Raw genomic sequence first — 23,641 nt, 5'->3', positions numbered from 1 at the left:
TACTAACCTTTTTGTCGTCACTAATACTGTTACAGTCAACGAATAATTCAAATCGTTCAACATACCGAATTCTAAGTTTTCTGCACTGTTGTCGAAGTCACACCGATTCCGCCAATAATTCCCGCCATTTTTACTGTTTCACTAAATAAAGACGAAATGTTCCAATTTACGACCTTGTCTTCCAACATCAAAATGTACCGATTTTGAGTCCACATGACGCCAAACTACAGACACACTTCCTCCCACTATAATTTTTGGAGAAATTATTTACGCACAATCGAACAGGTTTGCATTGCACTCGCGGGATCGCATTAATACCTCGTCGCCAATTGTTGTGTACGTGTTACGGGGAATCGGAATAAAAGACTGAATTAGTTTACATCATCGGACTGTGCTCGGTTAAGGTTGGAGGGTAACTGAGAGAGAGACAAGGGCAGGACACTGGAAGTGGTAGTGGTGGTATGATCTGGTGGCGTGATGAGAACAGCCAATGGCATTTATTCAAACTGATCACCCCATATGACGTCACAGCATCATACGATCATACAGTTGGTCTTTGGCTGTGGCTTTAACTTGCCAGTAACAATTTATAATATGTATAATAATTATTATTATAATTATTATTGTAATTCAATACATTACAACCTCATAAATCGAGATTAATAATATAATCTTCAGTTTTCACAGGAAAAACACAAGGAGTATATTTATTTTGTCATCATTAACCTGATCCTCAGGTGCAGACATATATGTACAGCTACAGCACTTAAAGGGTTAATGTGATTTGGTACTTGACATGGCATTGTAAATTACGGACAAAAACTTTATCTTCACTGAACCCTTTCTCATAGCTCTTTGAACCTGGGTAGATTTGACAAGGAAGGAATAGGATTAAACAAAGGTAATATAGTCTGGTATGTATGGAAGGCAGTAGGGTTTTAGTTACGGGTGTACAGTTTATGTCCTAGCTATCAGCTGTCTGGGAGATCACTGCATGGTTTTCCAAGGTGTAAACGATGCCATCTTAGTCTGCACTGATATGGGACACCCTATGTGTTATATATATTAATATTTATGATTCTATCTAATAACGAGCCTGCTCTTATGACCATTAACTCGTTGAAAGTGCAAGGGTAAGCATGCCTTACTAACAGCATCTAGAGTGAGCAAAAGGTTTAGGTTTTGACACAGTATGAACTAGAACTGATGTTCCTCTTTTAATCTAATTTAATACACAGATTAAAACATTAATAATAATAAAAACTTATTTGTGTACTTGTATAAGTTACCTACAAGTAAAGTGCATGCTGTAATTCAATTCTTCACAGCTAAGTAATATTTGGCAGCGGTAATCCACCTTTTGCAACCAATTGTACTGTATATGGACTGAAGATAATGAGTGAAAGGGATGTTCAGGAATGGGTTGGCTTTGTTTCAAAGTCGCTGAACAACATGTTCATGACTAAGAAAGAAGTGGCAGGACGTCTGTGGTCACTGATAAGAAAATCAATGTGAAAATTAAAAACAAGTGATGTTTTACCACCTCATATCTTTTGGATGAATTTCCACAGATTTTCAGGACTATTTTATACAAAATAGTGACAGACATGTTAGACCACCAAAGACTCAATGGGTTCCAAAAATTCTTTCATTGCATTACAAAAAGCAACTCATCATCTTAAGTCTGGACTTTCTTATGCGCTATGAACCAAGAAGGAGAATCGTTTCTGAATAGAATTGTATCTTAAGATGAAGTTGGGTCAAGTACATAAATCTTGAGGCTAAAAAAATTGAAGGTGTGGGGTCACAAAACATCGCCACACAAACCAACAAAACCATGATATGTTTTTTCTGCCTGATAGGGGATGGCAACAGTGTTTTAGAATTAAAAAGGGGTATTGCTGATGAAATTCATGGAATGTGGTACAACTATCATGCGGATACGTACATTGCAACACTGAAAACCTATAACGTATGATTAAAATGAAATGCTATAGTCTCCTTTCATCTGGTACAATTTTTCTACATGAAAATGCTTGTTCCTTAATTGATCAGAAAGTGAAAGACCTCTAGACATGCACCTTATAGGCAAGATTTAGAATCCAGCAACTTCACCTCTCCATTCAAAGAGAAATAGCTTGGCTCACAGGAGGACAATGAGCTCTCATAGATGCAGTCAACAGATGTTTAGGGAGAGGATCACTCTCCTATTATTTCATATTAAACAATATCTTTAATTAACTTTTGCACACTGCTCAGAATAGATTATGATACATCAAATTTATAAGTGTTCTTGTGTAGAGTAATTAAACAACTATCTACTGTTTGTAAGACTCCCTACCTGAAACACCATTGGCAACTCTAAACTGTCATGTTCCACTTTAAATGCCAAGTGTTGAGGCTGGACGTCGAACTTTATGCTGTGCATCCCCTTGTAGTGAGGGACGACGGTGTAGGTGCCGGAGGGAAGACTAGGGAATATGAAACGACCTCTGGCATCAGACGCCACATGACAGATTGGGATGAGCTCCTTCAAATCCAACCCTGTTGGCGAGAAACCAGTCAAGGCCGAAGAGTCGCATCCAACAGTAGGAAACCGCTGAAAATAATGTAGTAACTGTTACCATATCATTGCATTCATCTCATAATTCTTGCATAGACAGAACAACAAATTTTATGAGTGTCCTTCACCTTAATATTGAGTAGGGTATGCTGTTTAACCGTCTTGTTATAGCTTTAATATGAAAAAAAATAAATTATAATCACAAAAATAAATTTTTATGAAATAAATGAAAATTTATTGGAATGTGCTCACTAAATTTATAAATTCAAACCCCTTATTGGAATGGTAAAATAAATATTTTTGAAGACCCAACATATAAAAAAATGACTACAATTTTATAAGAAACAAAATACCTGTATTAAGTTTTTCTGGAAGTGAGTAGTAAATCTTTGGTAGGAATACTTTTACAAAAAGTTAATAAATAGAACACATAAATGAAATGTATTTCTAGTGATTATGTAGAAATCTGCATAACTCTTCAAAAATGTTACTGTATAACTATAAGTTGTACCTTTAGGATCAAATAGATTTATTCGGATATTTAAGATTTTTATTTTTATTTAAGGAATGATAATACATTTTTTTGCAATTATTACAAAAGTTAAAATCTAAATCACAAGAGGCGTTTTTTAGATTCATAATTTAATTTGGCATTTTCATTTTTTTTCTCTAAAAGCTTTCAAAAATGTATGAGTGTATAAAAGAATTATAAACAGCAAAAATAAAAATATAGGTGAATGAAAATTCATTGATTTTGACTATTTAAAACTTATCATTCTAAGTTAAAAACTAAGTACAAATTATCTTTTGATATTTTTTCTATAGTGTATATCATTAGTACAGCTTTTTAAGGGAAAACATTTATTTTAGAAATGTTACAATTGTACAACAAATAATTATGTGTTAAAAATAAAACATAAAACACTTGAGGAGCAATTCTTTATATGTAAAAATGTAGTCTTATAAACATTTATATTACAAGTTGCTTTTTATATGATTTTTATCACAATTTTTAAGCATAATAAACTAATAAGAATTAATTTACAGAACACAATTACATGTGTGACTGAACTGAACAAGTAAATGGCGTGGCTTGGGTTCATGATTGCCCTCATCTATCAATTTTGTTTTGAGAGAAATGCAAACTCTTTATGCCAACTTGCAACCCAAAATAACTATGACGTACATCAATGCATTCCGTGTCTCAATGGCTAACTGGTGATTTTTTTCATAACGATCACTCAGTAAATAAATTTAAGAGTAAATATTTAGTGGTTACATCTCAACATATGGGCATACTCATATATACATATTGATTTTAAGGGTTCAGAATAAAGGTCATAAAACAATATGTATTTACAGTGGAGGCAATCAGTTTGCTGCAATAGAAAGAGAAAAAAATTCTCTTTTTTGTGTCGGTATAGGTGACTCAGTAAAATGTAACTGTTTTGAAAACTTATCTAACCAAAATACGTTTTGGCATACTAGCTAGCAAAAAAATTGTTGTTCTGTTTAAATTTATTTACTCTGTTTCATTGAAATCCTCTGTTGATTGCAGTGCAAAATTTATTCATTTTTACACAATGGAATCTCCTCTTTCCATTGGTACCAAAAACAAAGAGCCATTAATTCGTAAAAGTAATATTTTTAGTTATTGTGGCAAGTTACATGTCACATGTGGGTATACCAGATTGTGAAGGCAATTATGGTCAAAAGTACGTGTTGCTACGCCAGATTTAGGGCTATAAAAAATTTCCCCTTATGAATCCAAAGAAACACCTAAACAAAAAATAATTTAAAGCATATGATCTAATAAGATGGGTTAGTAGTAACCTTGGAGTTTAACATCCAGTAAAAATATTTACATAGTTTTCAAAATAAATCACATTTTGAAATCAGAATGTGGATGTTATTTAACTACTAATAAAGAAATGTTTGTCAATTTAAAAATAAATTTCCAAAAATGTAAAAAAGTAAATAATGTACCTAATTCTATCAATTAGGTTGTATTACAAACTGTCTTACTCCATGAGAACGCTTTGCTCCATACTATTGATGATACTCAAATAGTGATTCGACAGTTAAGTTGGAAGCAGTTTGATCATCCACCGTAAAGCCTGGATTTGGTTCCGTCCGACTACCACCTGTTCCTGCACATGAAGCGCAATCTCGGTGACAAGCGCTTTAGATTGTCGATGAGATGAAAAATGCTATGAAGTAATGGCTATCATTACTGGCAAACAGTTTCTGGTCAATGGTTCAATAAATATTTGAACATTGGTGGAAACTCATACAACATTTACAACATTTTAGCAAGAGCAACTCGAGTCTGCAAACATGCATCATAGCCCATGGAGGCTCATTTCTTAAGGACAATGTTTTTCTTTATGCATTTTTTTTCAAGCTACTTTCTGTAATTTTAAAAATTGTTTTTAGTTAGAAAGTTTATTTATTAATATTGCAATATTGTACATGCATAAATTGTATAGAAAAATAATCTTGAGTTTTATGCCTTCATGTACAAATAAGAATTGAAAATGATGTTATAGAGGGAAAATACTATTTAATTTAACTTTAGTAGCAAATAATTTACTTTTCAAATGGTTAGTTCAAGAATGCAAATTAATTTGTAAATATATATCTTTATAAAAATTTTAGTATCTATGTTACCCTACCTTGGCTTTAGCTTGTTGGAACAAAAACAAAGCTGACCCCCATGATAGGCTCACTGTCACTGGTGACGCTGCCCGAGACATCGTACCCTGACACAACCAAGCTATTGGCTGCCACCTCTGTATTCCCATTCTTGACTGTCACAGGAGTGCGTTTCTTCGCTAGATGCCACCTACAGCACCGAGAATAGCAGTATTTACTTACCACACTTTACACAGACAAATTCAAATATTAACAAATTTTATCTACTTATGTATGTATAAAGCCTATTGAAAAAATTATGTGCTTATTTGTAGTCAATGAGTAAGTGCCCTAAATAGTACTTGGAACATTAAATCATTGTTTAATATACAGATTTAACAGTTTAATGTGTAAGTGTGACGAGTGGAAACTAGAGCTTTCTATCTCAACCCAATATAAAATAGCAGCTCAAATACCTAATTGTAGAGAAACATTTCTAGTTGAGGCATGAGGATTTTCAACAACAGACTGTAAAACGTCAAGTGACAATGCTTTGTTTGTAGCCAATTTTGGTAGTCCAGGTTTGGGGCAGTCTTTAATGATACCTGTTTCCTGAAACGGTGGATAATTTTTGAACTCCTTATTTAGGTACAGGGTTTCAATTGGGATATGTGTTAAATAAATCCCTTACTTCATCATAAGATCTCACCCGGTCTCCATAGCCTCGCATCATCAGGATCATAATATGCTCTTGTTCACTTAAACACTCCAATTCAACTTAAAGTATTACAAAAACACATCTTAACTTTGTTAATTCCAACCAGAAACTGAACATGAAACTGAACTTCCTCAAAACTGATAAGATAAGAGAGGCCTACAGCAGCAGGTAATAACTGTAAAACCGGTTTGAGTTTGTAAGGAAAGTGGTTGTCTATTGAAGTTATTACCTTCTGAATGTGGATTTTCATGTTTTGCCTCAATTAATTTATAATTAATTTCAATGAGTTGATATTTTGTACTGGGTTGAGATAGAAAGCTCTTGTTTCCACTGTTTTTCTTCAATTAATGGGCTTTACATTTAAACATTTTGACCCACTCCCCCAAAATCCCATTTTGGGGAAATGGGCAAATGTTTTAACAGTGACTAAAAAGTTCACTTTTATTTCCTAGAAAGGTGCCTCGAGTTCCATCCCACTATCTTTATCCATCAAAAACTAAACAGAGAGTATCCATACTTTTAACTCACAATAAATACAAAGTGTCCTGTAAAAACCAAACACTCATCTGTATATTTGGTTATGATTGACAAAGAAACAACAGCAATTGGAAAATAAAAAAAAACTATACAATATTTTATTAAATTGTTTATATTAATGTGCTTATTAACTTTTCGTTACGTTACTTTTCCTCAATATCTCTGATTGGAGCCCAAGTTTAATACAACCAAATAAAGCAAGGAAACGAAATACAGTGCAGAAATAAAGGTTCCTTCTAATGTCTGCCACTTAGCTCAAGGATTCTAAGATTGATTTCGTTTTTCATGTTTCTTTTAAATTTTAAAGCTATGCATTGTAGCCTACATAAATGTTAAACTGTTTTAATTGTCTGTTATTGTACTATTTATTTATTTATTATTGAACCTTTTACCAATTTATTCCAATTATATTAATTTATTTTCTGTAGAATCAGTTAATACATGTATTTATTGTTGATTGTCCATGCTTAGTTAAACGTAAGATACTATTGTTTCATCTCGGCCAGTCAGATTTTCACTTGAATTAACATTTAATTTTATATATTGTGAGCTAACATTCTATTGAAACTTTGGTGACGATATCAATGCACTTTAATTATGTTATGATGACAAATAAAGATTCTTGATTCTTTCATGATTTCTTACCACATTACCACATTTTTGGAGTTTAAATATATTCAACCCTGAAGCAGTTAGTTAACATAATAGTGCAGAGATGGCATTTCTTCTAATGAAAGTTTGGATGCAAATTATAAACTGTCTTAAAGCAGCGATGTAAATCGGAGTGTATAGCAGGGTTTTCTATTGCATTTACTAATTTAGTTCAGAATATTAGGAAATAGTTCATTATTTATGTTTTGACCATCATGTTGAATTCTAACTACTGTTTTCTCTAGAGCAGTACAAGATAGTCTACAAAATAAAGATAAAACAAGCCTGAGTATACCACACTGCTTCAGAGGTATTTGCAGAGATTCAGGGAAATGAATATATTTTTAAAACTACAATTCATTTCCCCCACCTTCTGCTTTCAAATTATGTATATGGTAAAAAACTGAGCTTCCAGAATATATTCCACTTGTGTAGAAATATATGGATATCATTCTATAATTAACTAGAAGATATCCAGCTTATCCTCAGTTTCCCGGTTAGGTGGTAACCCTTATTAAATATATTTAAACAAATGAAAACCATTAAATTACTAAAATTAAATCTAACTAACCAAGTAATTACAAACAAAACATGTGATAATTCTTTCTTCTCTTCCTTTGAACCATACCTTGATTTCACATGCTTCATAAAAAACTAAATATCTATTACCAACAAATTATAAAAGAAAAGATTTTCAACACAGAACATCAAGAAGATTTATATAGTGAGACTTTACCTCTCGTGTGATATCTCAATATTGTATTGGCCTGGTTTGACTGGTGTCAACAGAAACCCTCCCCCTACTTGAGTAGTGGTAGACAGCAGCACTTCTGGCTTGGCACTTGTGGACAAGAGGTTCACGACCACTCCTTTAGGTCCAATTGAGTCGCCAAAACTGGCCACCTATAATCAAACAGTTTCTTAAATATCAAGAGTAAGTCTGCCAAGGGAGTGGACGACATTACACAATTTGTGTGGACAAGAGGTTCATGACCACTTCTTTAGGTCCAACTGAGTCGCCAAAACTGGCCACCTATAATCAAACAGTTTCTTAAATATCAAGAGTAAGCCTGCCAGGGGAGCGAATGGATTACACAAATTATGACAACAACACAAAAATTGTTCAGGGGAATCCCACATTGGGAGAAACACATACAGACTAAATATATAATTGTAAAACCAGGGTACACTTAATAAAAATTTAGATGTTTTATTTATGATTTCTTTCTACACTTTCAAATAAAAAAAGAAGCACTATAAAATATAGGGTGGTTATAAATTATTGTACACATTTTAAGATTGAATAAATAAATAACCAATCAACTTAAAAACATGGGAATTGTTTTATTAAATTGTAAATTTAAAACAGTTTTATATACTGACTGAAAATTAATAATTGTACACACATTACAATAATTATAAAAAGTAGTTATAAAAAGAAAGTAAAAATGTCACTTAAACTGTGGGTGTAAGGTATGATTCTTCTTAATGACTTGTGTTGTGACATAGTCAGCTGGTCAACAATGGATCTTTCCCACACCAGCTGTTAATTACAGTTGACTAACAAACAAACACTAAACTATCCTCAGTATCAAAATGGCTAGTGTGCAAGAAAAAGCAAGGTGTGTTCTTTGGTTTCATTAAAGCAGATCTGTAATAACTGTTCAAAGAAGGTTTCTTTTAGAGTATGGCCGCAATCCTCTGAGTAACAATTCTATAAAACGCTGGTATAGGCAGTTTGAACAGACGGGAAGTGTCCAACATAGAAAAGGTGCTGGTAGACCTCCAGTTTCTGAAGCTATTGTTGATCAAGTAAGAGAATTGTTTACGAGGAGCCCTGGTAAGTCTACTCGGCGTGCAAGTTTGGAATTAGGATTACCTCGATCAACAGTCTTAAAAATTTTGCACAAACACCTTAAGCTCCATCCATACAAAATTCAGTTATTACATGAACTAAAACCTAACGATAAACCTCGACGCTACGATTTTGCTGTTAGATTACTTGACCTCGAAGAACAAACAATAAACATTGGAGAAAGCAATTTCTTGAAAAAAGTAATTTTTTCTGATGAAGCAACCTTTCATGTTTCTGGTAAGGTGAATAGACACAATTGTAGGATTTGGGGTACTGAAAATCCTCATAATGTTCGAGAACAAGAAAGAGACAGCCCTAAAATAAACGTTTGGTGTGCATTGGCTATAGATGAAGTGATAGGACCCTTTTTTCTTCGCAGAACCGACAGTCACTAAAGAGGTATACCTCGACATGCTTGAACTTTTTTGCAATACCGCAAATTGAGCATAGACAACCAAATGTTTACTGGCAGCAAGATGGTGCCCCTCCACACTGGGGTAAGATAGTACGTGACTACCAAATGACACGTTTCCTGGTCGTTTGGATTGGACGGGATGGTCCAATTCCTTGGCCTCCACGTTCCCCAGATATATTACACCCTTAGACTTTTTTTGTGGGGCTATGTCAAGGACAGAGTCTTCGCCAAAAAAGTTCAAGATATTGAGGAACTCAAGAATAGAGTTCGAGAGGTTACTGGAAGCATAACTCCAGCAATGCTCAGAAACACACATGGTGTGAGGTTGAATTTAGACTACAAACTTTGCGTGCAAACCTCGGAGAGCACGTGAAATTAGTTTAGTTTCCTTGTAAAAAAGTATGAGTAACAGTAATCTTTTTGTCCTTCATTGGTCATAAAACTGTTTTAAATTTGCTATTTAATAAAACAATTTCCATGTTTTTTAAGTTGATTGGTTATTTATTTATTCAATCTTAAAATTTGTACAATAATTTATAACCACCCTGTATTTTAAAAAATAAGGTAAAAGAGAACATAAATGTTGATATAAAATTGTTGAACTAAAAGAAGTAACTGACCATGAATATCACACAAGTCAAATACTAAAGAAAAATACAGGGTTGGCCTTAGGCAAGTGTGCCCAGTGCACTGCACTGAGGGGGCCACACCGAAAAAGAAAGTTTTTGTTTGCTAGAGGAATCATAAAATATTAATAGAGTTTTATAAATATTACTGCTACTATACCACCATACAGTATAATGTGATAAATAGTGGTTTTAGTTTGGATATTAGTATAGCCTGTACACACAGTACTGAGTATTTAGTTGTTATTTGTTGTTTTAGGGACATTTTTAAATGCAAAGATGGGATGTGTGGTATCTCATTTCAAAGGTTTCTTGACACAGATTTTTTTAATTCCAATTTATCTTGCTGTAAATGTAAAACGTGTTAAAAATTCTAAAAAAAAAACAGTTTAAACAGGTTTTTTATTTTTATTTTATTGAACAAGTTATGAAACTCCAAATGTTACCCAAAATAGTTGAGGACCTACCCTTCCAAAAATAACTAAGAAATTTTAGCTATTACTGATTTGTAAATAATTGACATTTAAAAATTATTTAAAATTTGATAATTTAAATATGTTTTATAACTAAAAACACATCACATACAAACTATACGGTTTGCATTACACCAAATTAAAGGTAGTAAAAGGGTCAATCCATTTCAAATCACCCAATAAAAATAAAATTTTGTTGCTCAACATTTTTAATTTTTGCCTAATTTTTTTTATTATGAGTTCCCTATGGGTAGACAATCAGAAAACACTATTTGAAAAAATTTTTACAAGCCATAGTTTTTTTCCTGGCAGCCATTTTTAAAATGGCGGTTTTGCAGATTTTAGTAAAATACGCGGTTTGCGAAAATTTTAATTGCCAAGCTATTTTTAAAGATATCAGAATAATTCAAAAAACCAGTGTGTTCAGCATAAAATGAACTTCAATTTGACATTATAATAATGTTTTCTTTTGTGAAAGAAAGTCAGTCAAATTGTTCTGCAAAATCTCGGAAGAAAATCATCAATTGTTACTTTTTAAGACCATAAAAGTTTAAGAAGGAAATGAGACTCACTACTTATATTTTATTTCTTTGTTGAAAACTAATATAACTACCTACTGAAAAAGTTTTAGCCCTGAGAATGCTCTCCTTTTTTTTCTAGAGCTTTTCAAAAATGGCCAAAAGCCTAATAATGTCAATTTTCTAGGGTGAATAACTAAAAAAGGGACTGAATGAAAATAAATGAAAATTTTACAGAATGTTCTTTATAGAAATAGGAATACCTCATAAAATAATTATGACTGGAGACTTAACTACATTTAGAGATATACAGCATTGAATTTCAGTTAAAAGCACTACTACCCTTTTTCTCGCTTGTGCCGGGTACCAAGTTAGCAAACAAGGGCTTGTTTTAAATCATTATGTTAACAATAAACTTATATTTAATGCTCAAAACATTATATTCCTTATTTAAACCTACTTAGGATTTACAATAAAAATAAATTTAAAAAGCAGAAAAAATAATGGTATAAATAAACAATTGCTTGATTTCGGCTGAAGGAACAAAAATATATACTAAACTCCAGTAATATTTTCTCTACAATATTTGAACATATCTTGTGGAGTCAGGATATATTCAGTTTAAGGTCTTTTAAGTGAAGCTCGTGTAACTTCTCGTTTCGTGGTTCCCCCAATACCATCGCAAGAATTCTTCCCGTGTGATGAGGCAAAGAAATTTCCATTCTGCTTTTAAACTGAAATCATTTTTATGTAGGCAGACATTAATGAAGATTTTCTTATTTTTGTACTGGCTGCTTGCTCCATCGCTAAAGTAAATTACCACGGTAAATTATCGTGGTTTTGAGTATTGTTTATTTATACCATTATTTTTCTGCTTTTAAATAATTTTTATTGTAAATCCTAAGTAGGTTTAAATAAGGAATATAATGTTTTGAGCATTAAATATAAGTTTATTGTTAACATAATGATTTAAAAACAAGCCCTTGTTTGCTAACTTGGTACCGCACAAGCGAGAAAAAGGGTAGTGCTTTTAACTGAAATTCAATGCTGTATATCTCTAAATGTAGTTAAGGTCTCAGTCATAATTATTTTATGAGGTATTCCTATTTCTATAAAGAACATTCTGTAAAATTTTCATTTATTTTCATTCAGTCCCTTTTTAGTTATTCACCCTAGAAAATTGACATTATTAGGCTTTTGGCCATTTTTGAAAAGCTCTAGAAAAAAAAGGAGAGCATTCTCAGGGCTAAAACTTTTTCAGTAGGTAGTTATATTAGTTTTCAACAAAGAAATAAAATATAAGTAGTGAGTCTCATTTCCTTCTTAAACTTTTATGGTCTTAAAAAGTAACAATTGATGATTTTCTTCCGAGATTTTGCAGAACAAGTTTGACTGACTTTCTTTTCACAAAAGAAACATTATTATAATGTCAAATTGAAGTTCATTTTATGCTGAACACACTGGTTTTTGAATTATTCTGATATCTTTAAAAATAGCTTGGCAATTAAAATTTTTCGCAAACCGCGTATTTTTACTAAAATCTGCAAAACCGCCATTTTAAAAATGGCCGCCAGGAAAAAAAACTATGGCTTGTAAAATTTTTTTCAAATAGTGTTTTCTGATTGTCTACCCATAGGGAACTCATAATAAAAAAAAATTAGGCAAATTAAAAATGTTGAGCAACATGACCTGGGTGATTTGAAATGGATTGATTGAAAAGCCAAATCTAAATAGGATGACTACAGAAAGAAATACAGTTAAATTTTAATAGATTTACTTTCAAAGCATATTCATAAAAAATATTGTGTACAGGAATTGACACCCTCAAACGTCTTAATTTCCAAATCAGTTAGCTGATCAGTTTTTTAGCTGATGCACAAAGTAGTATCATCTGCATACTGTATTAATTTACTAACTTGACAGTTGATCCACAATTATTTATATATGTTAAAATGACAAAAGACTAAATATCGATCCCTGATGGGGCACCATACTTTATATCCAAATAATTCAATAACGTCCCTGAGATATCATCTACTTGTTGTTTTCTATTTTTGGGATAAGATTCAAGCCATGCATGTAGCACTCCTCTTATTCCATAATCAAATAATTTTTGCAACAGACTTTAGTGATCCACACAGTCAAAGGTTTTTGAAAATTGTATAAATACCCCAGTATTATTGCTTTCTAAGCTATCAACAATAGCATCTACAAGTTTTACTATTGCATCAGTGGCAGAAATACTGTCACGAAATCCAAATTGATGTCTCTTTATTAAAATAGTTGTTTAATCTTATCAAAAAAATCTTTTCATCAAATTTGCTAAATACAGGTAATATAGAAACAAGTCTATAGTTTGTTGTAATATTTGGGTCCCCTTTTTTTTTTATATACAGGTACAATTCTAGCAAACTTAAGCAAATTTGGGAAAAACCTTCTGTTTCAAATGAAGAATTTATCATAATGTTGAATACAACAATGAAAAGTTTCCATAATACTCACTTGTCCAGTTTACTGCAAACCCTTGAAGGACAAAGTTGATGTCAATGCCTAAGCTGCAGGAGTCAGTCTCCCCATCCACATTTATAGTAACCTCCGCAGGCTCAAAGTTCCAACCCAAGGGAGGTGCTACCTGAAGGTAACAATAAACTAATTATCAAGTGTCAAGGCAAGGATAAACAACACTCAAGCTATGTTTCTATAAAAATATCAATATATCCAAGATAACTAAAAAAGTAATGCATATATTTTTAATTCTTAGTATATACAGTATTGCATCCATTATTTTTTTATACACCAATACATTAATTTAAAGGTTTTAATCACATGCAGTGTGTTCCTTTAAGATTTTACATGAATTACAAAATAAATATAAAAGTGTGTGGCATTCTACTTAAACATACTGCAAAATATTTTAATGGAAGAACAATAAAACAAATTCATGCCCTAACTAATTTGAAAATTTTATTAGCACTGCAAGTCTAGTAATACATTATTTAAAATCCTTCAAAAGCATACTGAATGTGGCTACTCAATAAAAACCTCTGAAATGTCCTTAAATGTTGTATAAATAATTTTTGAAAGTGTTAAATGGGTTCTAAACATAAAGCAATGAATGTGGCCTTGGCTGGCTCATTATTTCTAATGATGATAACAACTTGTATGCTCATCAACAAAAAGGTTTCCACTTACTACTCATAGCTGTAACCAGAGGGGCTGATCGGTGAAACTGGACAACACAATAAACTGCTTTTTAATGACCACTTCATAGCTGTTAATGAATGTAATGCAGTTTAGCAACAGTGTTACGGCAACAATCATGAACTGTTGCTTAAACCGCACCATATTTGGTTCTACTATTTCTGAGATTTCTATAGTTTCCATGAATATACCAGTGAAGCAAGTCAGAATCAAACAGTTCATTACTAAACAACATGAATGTCTTTGCAAAAATTAGCTCTAGCCAAAAAGAGGCAAATTTCCACCACAAGCTGTCAGCAATATTCGACTAAATGTAACACCATTCCGGCTTATTACAAAATAATTTTAATACCAAAATCAAACTGCAATAAACATTTTTAATTTAAAAATGATAAGAATAAAAATTTTCACTTTGGTTAAGGGAGTATTGAATAATTGACAGCTTACAATAATTTGATAATCTTAAACAAAATATTTTATTGTGATCTAACATTAAGTCTAATTTTGACAAAGATTGAGGTCTGAATATGTATGGTTGATAAAAACATATTTCAATAAGTTTAAAACTATGCACCTGTTTATAATTTAAACATATATGTTTTCTTTATATCTCACCATCTATGTTACAGCCAACAAATTCTTTTCAGAGTCAATCAGATCACAAGTATCTATAATCTAAAGCCCAATAATCATATAAGTTAAGTTAATTTACTTTTTTTAAAGTAACAATGGTTTTTATTATTTTGAATGTGGCTTAAAAGTTGGAATTTAAAAGAAATTCAGTAATTTTATACTAATATTGTTGTGTTGTTAAAAAGAAGGAAAAGTTTTATTTTTAATTGGTAATAATGGCATAGATATTAGATGAAAAGAAGTGTTTTTGTTTTGTTTTTTTTTTTAACAAAAACTTATTGTAATCTAAACTAAACACTGTTGTGAAAATTGGATTTCATAAAGGTACAAATTATTAACATTATCATCATTTATTAAAAATTATTTTATTTAACTAAATATTTTGCTTTTGGGCTGTAAAACAACCTGTAAATAAACATACTATAAAATCCTTATATGCAGTATTCTTGAAATTCATAAACACAATATGTCAGATATTATAAAGTCTCTGTATTATAAGTAATTTTAAAATAACTTGTGCAAAGAACCATGTTACCGGAAATTCATTACTTGTAATTTCACTTTTTTAATTTTTAAGCAGCCTATGTGTAAGTTTTAAATCTTAGGCCACTAAAAATTTTAATGATTAATCGCTTAAGAAACTTGTTTCGTTGTTTAGTAAAAGAATGTCTTTTATGTAACCACTAGGCATATATTATTCCTACTTCTTGGTTGATCACTTCAAGTCTAATTTGAAAACTAAACATTAAAGTACCTCACTCTATACTCTACAACAATACTCTATTCTATCATCTATACTTTACTCTATTTTTACTCTATACTAATGTTAAAAATACAAAAAAGTGAAAAATACAACACACTTACTTTTAAAATATATTCCCCTTTATCATAAAGAGGCAGAAAATAATAACCATTGTTTGGTGCACATTCAGTTTGATCTTTTAAACTTCCTTGTTTAGTAAACCTGAAAAGTATAATACAACATTAATCTTCAAAACCAACAATACATGTGTCTCTGCTATCCTCTATTAAATACAGTTAATTATATATACAAATTTAATGAATTTTAAAAGTTGTTTGAGAATAATTTGGTCTTCCGATCATATGTTAGTTTCGTAACTTAAATAAATATGTGATATAAAATGGCCGATACATTATAATTGAATCATAAAAAGTAGAGGTTCTGTGGTGTAGCGGTAGCATACTCACCCGGCAAGTGACAGATTCAGATTAGAGTCCTGGAGGAGTAAGTACTACTTGTGAATCAATCTTTATTGAAATTGTATAACTATATCATTATCAAAAATATAGAGATGACTAAAAATTATATGGATGAACTGTACCAGTGAATGGAAATTTATGTAATTTAATTTAAATCCATTAAAAGTTTGTCTAATTTTTTACTGCTTAACTAATATTTATGCAGTGATTGCCGCTAGTTAACAGGTACATAAGGACTCAACATTTCTTATAAAGGACCTGACAAGGCCTTATTAAAATTCATCTCATTGTCTGTGCGATAACTCTTTATAAAAAGGTCCTAGCTTTTAAGGTCAAAAGATCAAAGGGCAGTCCATCTCTCTCTGCTTGTCTGTCTGTCCTCCTATGCCATAACACTTGATAGAAAGGAAGAACCTCTTGGTCCAAGAAAGAACTTTATTGATGTTGTGATCAAAAGGAGTCAAAGGGTAGTCTTTCCATATGTCTGTGCAAACTCTTTATAGTAAGGTCCTAGAGGGTTAAAACTTGACAGATGATGGCCCAAGGAAGAGCTCTATTGATTTTAGGATCAAAAATTAAAAGGGCAGTCTGTCCATCTGCGCTACTTCTTACATTACATTTTCAATACAGACTTATTAAAATCATGTCAGAAGTCATAAAGTCTTTGTGATAACTCTCAAAAGAAAGGTCCTAAAGACTTGAATCTTGATACATAGGTTCCTCTTGATCTAAGGAAGATCACCCCTCCCATCCCTCACAGATTTATAACTTCCAGCTGAACCAACAACTGCAAATGTCAAGACATTGGAGTCTAAGGGTAGGTTGATAGGTCTAATCTACTGATGGAGAGATTGTTGGGAGTTGGTAGGGCTCCCTATGTTAAAGGCAGTCGCTAGCCTAAACATAAGACACCTGCCTGCGGTGTCAAAGAAAACTATTAATTAATGCCTTTCTCATGTGAGTTTCCTATTCTTCAGCATAGAAACTATTGTTACAGGAGTTCCCTTAAAAAAAACAGCTTGTCATGCCTGGAATGCTCATGTATAACAAATAAGATGATAACCTGTCATTCTTATGACTACAACAATACTACTCATGTATAAAGATCTAAGTGGAGTACTCATGTATGTGACTGCATGTACTGCATATTTGTGTAAAAATAATAAAATATTACAATAATAAAATTAGTATGGACTGAGTACTTCTTGTTCATCACTCTGCATTGATATTAAATGAGGTTATTCAACAATTTAATGAATGAAAATAGCTTGTCTGATATTTAGTCTTCAGGAAACTTGTACGACTAGTTATTTAAACATAGGCTATGTGCAACCAAAACAATTTAATACAAAAAATAATGTATGGATTTATAACTGTGTTATAACTTTATAATTGTTGAGTATTCTGTTTCAATCCAAATTAATCGTTTAAATGTGTCCATTTACTTTTAAGTTCTTTCTTATTAATTTCCCCCCCATTATTTGCTCTACATATTGTTACTTATTATGTATATTTTATTAAAATTGAGATTTGTAAGATAGGGCTTTACAGCTCTGAATTAACTACCTCTCTTTGTAAGAAAATAAAGACATTTCTACTATTCTACTTAAAGTTAAAAATGTCTTATTTTACCATGCAAAGTTAGAATTAAGAAGCCCTCTATAACACTTAACATGGGAATCAGCTACTATAGGTCACTTCCAAACTACCAATGGTCAGTTAGGCAGGGTTTTTGCAAAGGCATGCTTAGCAGTTGCCCATCTAAGGAAAAATCACAACCTGATGTTGCTTACTGGTTAGTTTGTGGTTAACTTTCTAAACTCGGGTATCTAAATACATAAAATTAAGAAAATATGCGTACCCTCCAGGGTGGTACTGCCTTGGCAGTTTGATAGTTTGCGCATTTAGACTAGCAGGCGCTGACCATATTAAGTAAAAAAACCTACTTCATTAAATCCATATTAAAAATTAAATTATTTTATTTCAATTCAACTTTAGAGACTTTCATTGTCATTATATATATATATATATATATTTGGATTATTTTCTCTTTCTTCTGGCCTTTACTCTTTCTTTTAATAATGAGGAAAAGAGCCTAAGACTCTGCACTCAGTCCTGAAAGGACCTTTGCGCCTTCTGTTACTTATGTTTTTAGCCCTCAAATTTGAGGCTTCTGTATAAACCTACTAGATTTAAGGTATCCTGTCTTCTGATGTCGTTTGAGAGTCGGCATTCACCAACCTTCATCAGATGTTTTTGAAGAGGGCCATGTCCTGTTACATCCCATGTACTAATCGTATATCCTCTTTATCGTATATCTAGGAATCTTGAACATCATTTTACTTATAGATTTTTTATTTCCAGAGTCCTGAGACCTTCAGTTCCAGTTCCATTAGTGCATTCCTACATTCCCTTATTACCTTAAGTCAAAGGAGAAGGTGTCAAGAGCCTTTAAAGCTGCACGACTGTCTGATAGTATTAGATATGTTGCAGCTTTAGGTGCCCTCTGTGTGAGCCTTTTGGCGCTTGTTTCAATCGCCATGACTTCCAAATTTAGTTCCTGACCATGAAATAGTTCCTAAGGGCATTATCAATTTGGCTCCAAGTCCATAAACTTCAAACCCTATCATGGTGTCTAGGCATGAGCCATCAGTGTACAGCTGCAGAATACCTTAAGTATGGTAGACCTCCTTTGTATTCCATTTATGTTTATTTTCTAAGGAGACGAAATTTGTTTTGGCAAAGGCGTATTTCTTTACCATGCACTCAAATAGTTAAGATAGTATTTCAGCCTCAGGAAATTTCTGCATTATTGCCATGTGTCCTGAGGAAGTAGGATTTAATCTTCTCTCTACTTAACGGATTTATAGCAACACTCCTATTTTTTGGACAAGTCTCTATACTTGCAGAGATTGTTGCAAAAAATCTGCCTTAAGCTTCTTCAGCATCACTGGGTGTTGTACACATTTTTCTCAGTTGTTTCGATCGAGAGGTGTTGTATATTGTGCTGACTGAAGTTATGGCTGATACATCCTGGTTCAAAATACGTGTACTAATGAAGTTATAAAACTAAATATCTATGTCTTGAGATCTGGTATTCTTATTATTGATAGGCCTACCATATTTCAATTTAATATGTTAAATACTTATTGTACTGTGTTTAAAAATGTTTAAGGTTTGATGAAATACACTTTTCTGCATATTTTGATATTCAACTATTTGGTTACCTGTGGACTGTTTTCATCTCACTTACGTGAGCAAAAAAGCTTTTAGTCATGTAGTTTGCTTAATTCAATTGGTTTACTTACAATCAGATTCAGCGGTAAGCAATGTTTTATTAAATAATCTTTCAGCATTTTATTTATTTTCAAAGTTTTATACTATGAATTATTGTTTGCCTAATTTATTTGCTTGCTTTAGGCTATTTATTTACTTGAGAAATAAAGTTACAGACAATATTTGCGTATTACAAGCATGTTTGAGTAATCGGATTGTGGTATGGACCATGGATAGTGAAAACTTAGTTCATGATGACTAGTTTCTGAGGACTATAGTATAAATGCTCTCAATAATGATTAGGCAGTTATTCAAGACATCTCTTTTGTAAGTGAACCTTTTTGGTTGTATGAAGAAAATAATTTAGACTTTGCAAAGAGTGCAGATACTGGTCAGCATTTGTTTGTGCTAAATGTTAGAGAGTTTCACCCTTAGTTTATTTCTAAACATACTTACCAAAACATTATGTAAATATTGTAAATAAAAAGTGTTTCCCATAACATTACCATTGAAACTATGAAAGTGAAAACCCACATATAAAAATTAAATTTAGCCATTCATTTATTCTCAACTCTTCTTTATTAAAATTATTTTGGTGTAATATACAATTAGCCTCGATCTAAATATAAATTTTATTATCTGTTTGTATTACTATCGTATAGCTGATATATTTTTTAAGTAGGCAATATTCACTTTTCAATTACAACAGACCACAGGTGGTGGCATCTTTATTTTAGTTTCCTTCTTTATTTTTTGGGGTAGTATTTATATATGATTTAGTGTTTAACAGTTTTTAAAATGTTTGTGTTGCAGTATTTTACATGAAAACTCAAAATTGTATACACTGAATTTATATATTTTTAATTTTAAAACTTTTTTATTATATATTTTTTACATTTGAGGTAAATCTAATTTTTATTCCCCATTTGATGATGAACAAAACATTTTTTTATAAAACCACTGGTTAGCACTTTTGAGTAAGCGGACCCGGTTTTTTATATCGAAGAATATAATCATCGATACCTAATATTCGCATATCGAATCATAGATTATCAATCGATATAAAAGTAATAACAATCATATGTTTTAAATTAAAATGTGAATTTAATGATGTAACAAATAATAAATTAACATAACCAAAATCAGGGAAACTCAACTTTAACTAAATGAAACAGAACGAGAACAATCAAACAGCAAAACCATAAATAATTAAGAAATGATAACAAACATTGGGAATAGAAAATAAATTAGAACAAAAAAAAATAATTAGAATAGGAAACGGAAATTTGTCGAACTATCTACATGTCTTTGCCTAGGTAGCAATTTTTTACAGCTTTAAGAAATGGTTGAATGCGTCCTCTTCAGAAAAATCGGTACCTCTCTTCTATATAAATATTCACAGAGGTGATCTAAGAGAAGGTCGGCTGGGATACCACTTCTTAGAACTACGTTTTACGGCTCTCCACCAACTTTCAACTTTCTGAGTGTTGGCACCAGTTGCTGGGTTTAAAAAGTTTTCACTATGGTTCACAGTAAAATGGACAAAAACCACCATCACTTAATCCAAAATATGCTTTCCACATATCTGTAACTATGGTTGTTCCAGGCTGCACGTGCTTTAGTACGAGAGGAATGAGAGTTTTTGCATCTAGTTTGTTTTCAGGACAAATCTCTATCCTATATCTACCCCCACGTTTTTGTCCTTCCGGTATAGTTTCTATTAAACCTAGAATCCAGGTTCCTTCTACCAACCTCCCTTTGTTATTTTTACGTTTACCAATTTTACACTCATCAATTTCCAACACCACTCCAGGACCTCCAAGCTTTTCTTCCCTATTAAACTAATCATCTATCCAAACAAAACACACTTCCCTGCAAAACGACAGCCAGTCAGATATCGTACTTCTAGATTGACTGTGTAAATCAGAACTACATTCAAGAATTAAAAAATCGTAATTTGTTTGATTTCTGGAAAAGAAGTACATTAAAGTCACAATATTGCGCAGTCCGAACTTTGACCCTTCAAAAAAAATCTATTCTTCAGTGCGTTTTTTACTAGAGTTGTGTCCACCATTACCTTCTTTTTTTCATCTGAAGACGACCATGATAGCTCCTCTGACAGTTACATTTGTTACCTTTCCACAAATATCACATAATGGATTCTTAGGTACTAACCCAACATGCTGAAGCCATAAAAAACATGTTTTTCATCGTCGTTTAAAAAGCAATTTCGTGAAGCTTCCTAAGATTGACAGCCTTTTTTAATACATAATGTTACTTATGTGAAATTTAAAATATTACCTTAATTGTATTATTTGAAAGTGTTTACAGCAGTTCATATAGATTATTTAAGTTGATTGTTAAAAATAATTAATCAGTATCGATTGATTATATCGATGGTTATGATTAATTAATATCGTTTGCCAATTTCGATATAAAAAACCGGGTCCGCTTTATCGTACCCTACCCCGTATGAATAAAATTTAAAAATGCAGTGCATGAATTTTATATATTGTTTTCACTTGTTTTAATATTATTTTACTCTACATTAAAAGAGTAGAACAATCTTACTATTAATTATTGTTTTATTGAATACAACACTATATAATAATCTAGTTTTATCGACAATTCAGGTACACATATTAATTGAACATTCTTGTTATATAAACCAATTATTGGAAAAGAAGCATAACCAAAATCTACTCTATTCTAAACAACACCACATCATCACGTAACAAGCTTCATTGAGACTGCATACAAAATTTCAAATCTATAGGTCACTTCATTTTCAAGATATCGTGAGGATAGATGACAGAAATGAAATTTTTCCAGCTCCTCAAGTGATAAGCTTCATTATCACTCAGTCAATTACAACTGAAATTTTTTATGCCAGCTAATGTATATAAAAACAGGGTTAGCGCTAATTTGCACAAGTTGTGCCTTATGGTCTTTTTTTAGAGCCAGACAATAAGTAATAGCTCCTCAGTACTCAATATCTAGAACTACAGGTGGTGGATTCTAATGTACTGGGAGTCTCTAGTGTACAGAATACCTATACCAGAAAAAAGAGAGTTTGGATGTCCTTCTCTACAAATTTGTAACAATATGAGGGTACCACCATATCAAAACATTGTTTTATGTATTTTTGGGATGGAGAGGAAAGTTTACCACACAAACCAAAGGTCCTTATATTTTCAGAAAGAGGTACCATAATGCCCCTTCAAATCGAGCACTATAAGTAAAATATTTTAAAAAGTAGGCTAGGGTACACTGTGAAAAACGCACCTTTCCTTAGGCTAGTATTTTCTTTCTACGTCTAACTTATTTAATACAATCCTCATATAAATAAACTGTTAATATTACGAGCCTCTAAACATTATTACTTACATTTTAACTTCCACTTTGGAAAAGTCAATTTCTCCAACAGTACTCTTGACAAATCCATTACAACCCAATACATCATTGGCACTGCAGTAATGCTGATATATACAAAGTATTAAACTTATAATATTGAAAATTTTGTATATTCTAATTATCATATCGTTAAAAATATTAAACTCTGAAACAGATTAAAATTGCCAAAAAATTACAACTTCCTATCATAACCTCAAAATTAGAGTATATTGTAACTGAAAACTATCTTTCTATTTTTTCCGGTTTACGTATAAGAAGAGAGCTTTAATTACTTCATTAAGCCCCAAGATGCAATGACTTGTGATTGCTTTAAATTGTTGGATGTGATAGGAGTTATGTAACATTTAATACATAGAACAAACAACACTTATGAAAATATCTGATTCGTGGTTTACATAAATTAATTTTTTTATATATGTTAGTTTCTAAGGAATATAGTATAACATTGTGTGCCTATAATGAATCCCATCGTATGGGTAGTGGTATATCAGAATTCAAAATTCTTTATTGCAACCAGTGTTTAACTGTACAATAGCGTCAATAGGTTCAGTTTCTGCAAATATATATTACAAAGTAATAAACATTTCCAGATTGACATGACAGTACGGTTCAAACACTTCTGAACGCTGTGGGGGCAACTGTTCAAAAAAAGAGTTTTAGCCCCTCTTTCAAAAGCTGTTACGCCACTTTCGGCCTTAAGGGAATCAGGAAGTGCATTTAAACGCTAATTGTCGCTAATAAGGAGATGTAGATCAAGGAAATAATGCTTAGGAACATTGATGTTGTTCCAATGACTAAAATGGTAATGAATTGGGGTGTTTGTTACTTGAAAAAAATCAAGTATAGTGATACCTTGAACTCCCTAAAACCCAATTTTAGCTTCTCCGATCTTTTGGATCTATTGGT

The 23,641-nt window shown here is 31.9% G+C and overlaps 1 protein-coding gene across 1 annotated transcript in view; it reads right to left on the bottom strand.

Annotated features, from left to right (window-relative positions):
• LOC124372460 (nodal modulator 1-like) overlaps positions 1 to 22,983 on the bottom strand; it is a 53,163-nt gene extending 30,180 nt beyond the window's left edge. Inside the window, 6 exon segments of the mRNA XM_046830861.1 lie at positions 2,342 to 2,617; positions 5,267 to 5,408; positions 7,840 to 8,006; positions 13,506 to 13,622; positions 15,689 to 15,788; positions 22,709 to 22,983. Of these exon segments, the coding sequence (XP_046686817.1) occupies positions 2,342 to 2,617; positions 5,267 to 5,408; positions 7,840 to 8,006; positions 13,506 to 13,622; positions 15,689 to 15,788; positions 22,709 to 22,860 (954 nt within the window). The 5' untranslated portion in view covers positions 22,861 to 22,983.
• Between the last annotated feature and the right edge of the window lie 658 nt (positions 22,984 to 23,641).

Source organism: Homalodisca vitripennis, unplaced genomic scaffold (genome assembly GCF_021130785.1).
Source record: "Homalodisca vitripennis isolate AUS2020 unplaced genomic scaffold, UT_GWSS_2.1 ScUCBcl_3294;HRSCAF=8742, whole genome shotgun sequence".
In the NCBI taxonomy this organism is placed as follows: Eukaryota; Metazoa; Arthropoda; class Insecta; order Hemiptera; family Cicadellidae; genus Homalodisca; species Homalodisca vitripennis.
Note: the sequence above shows the minus strand (reverse complement) of the source record. Positions and strands in the feature narration are given on the sequence as shown.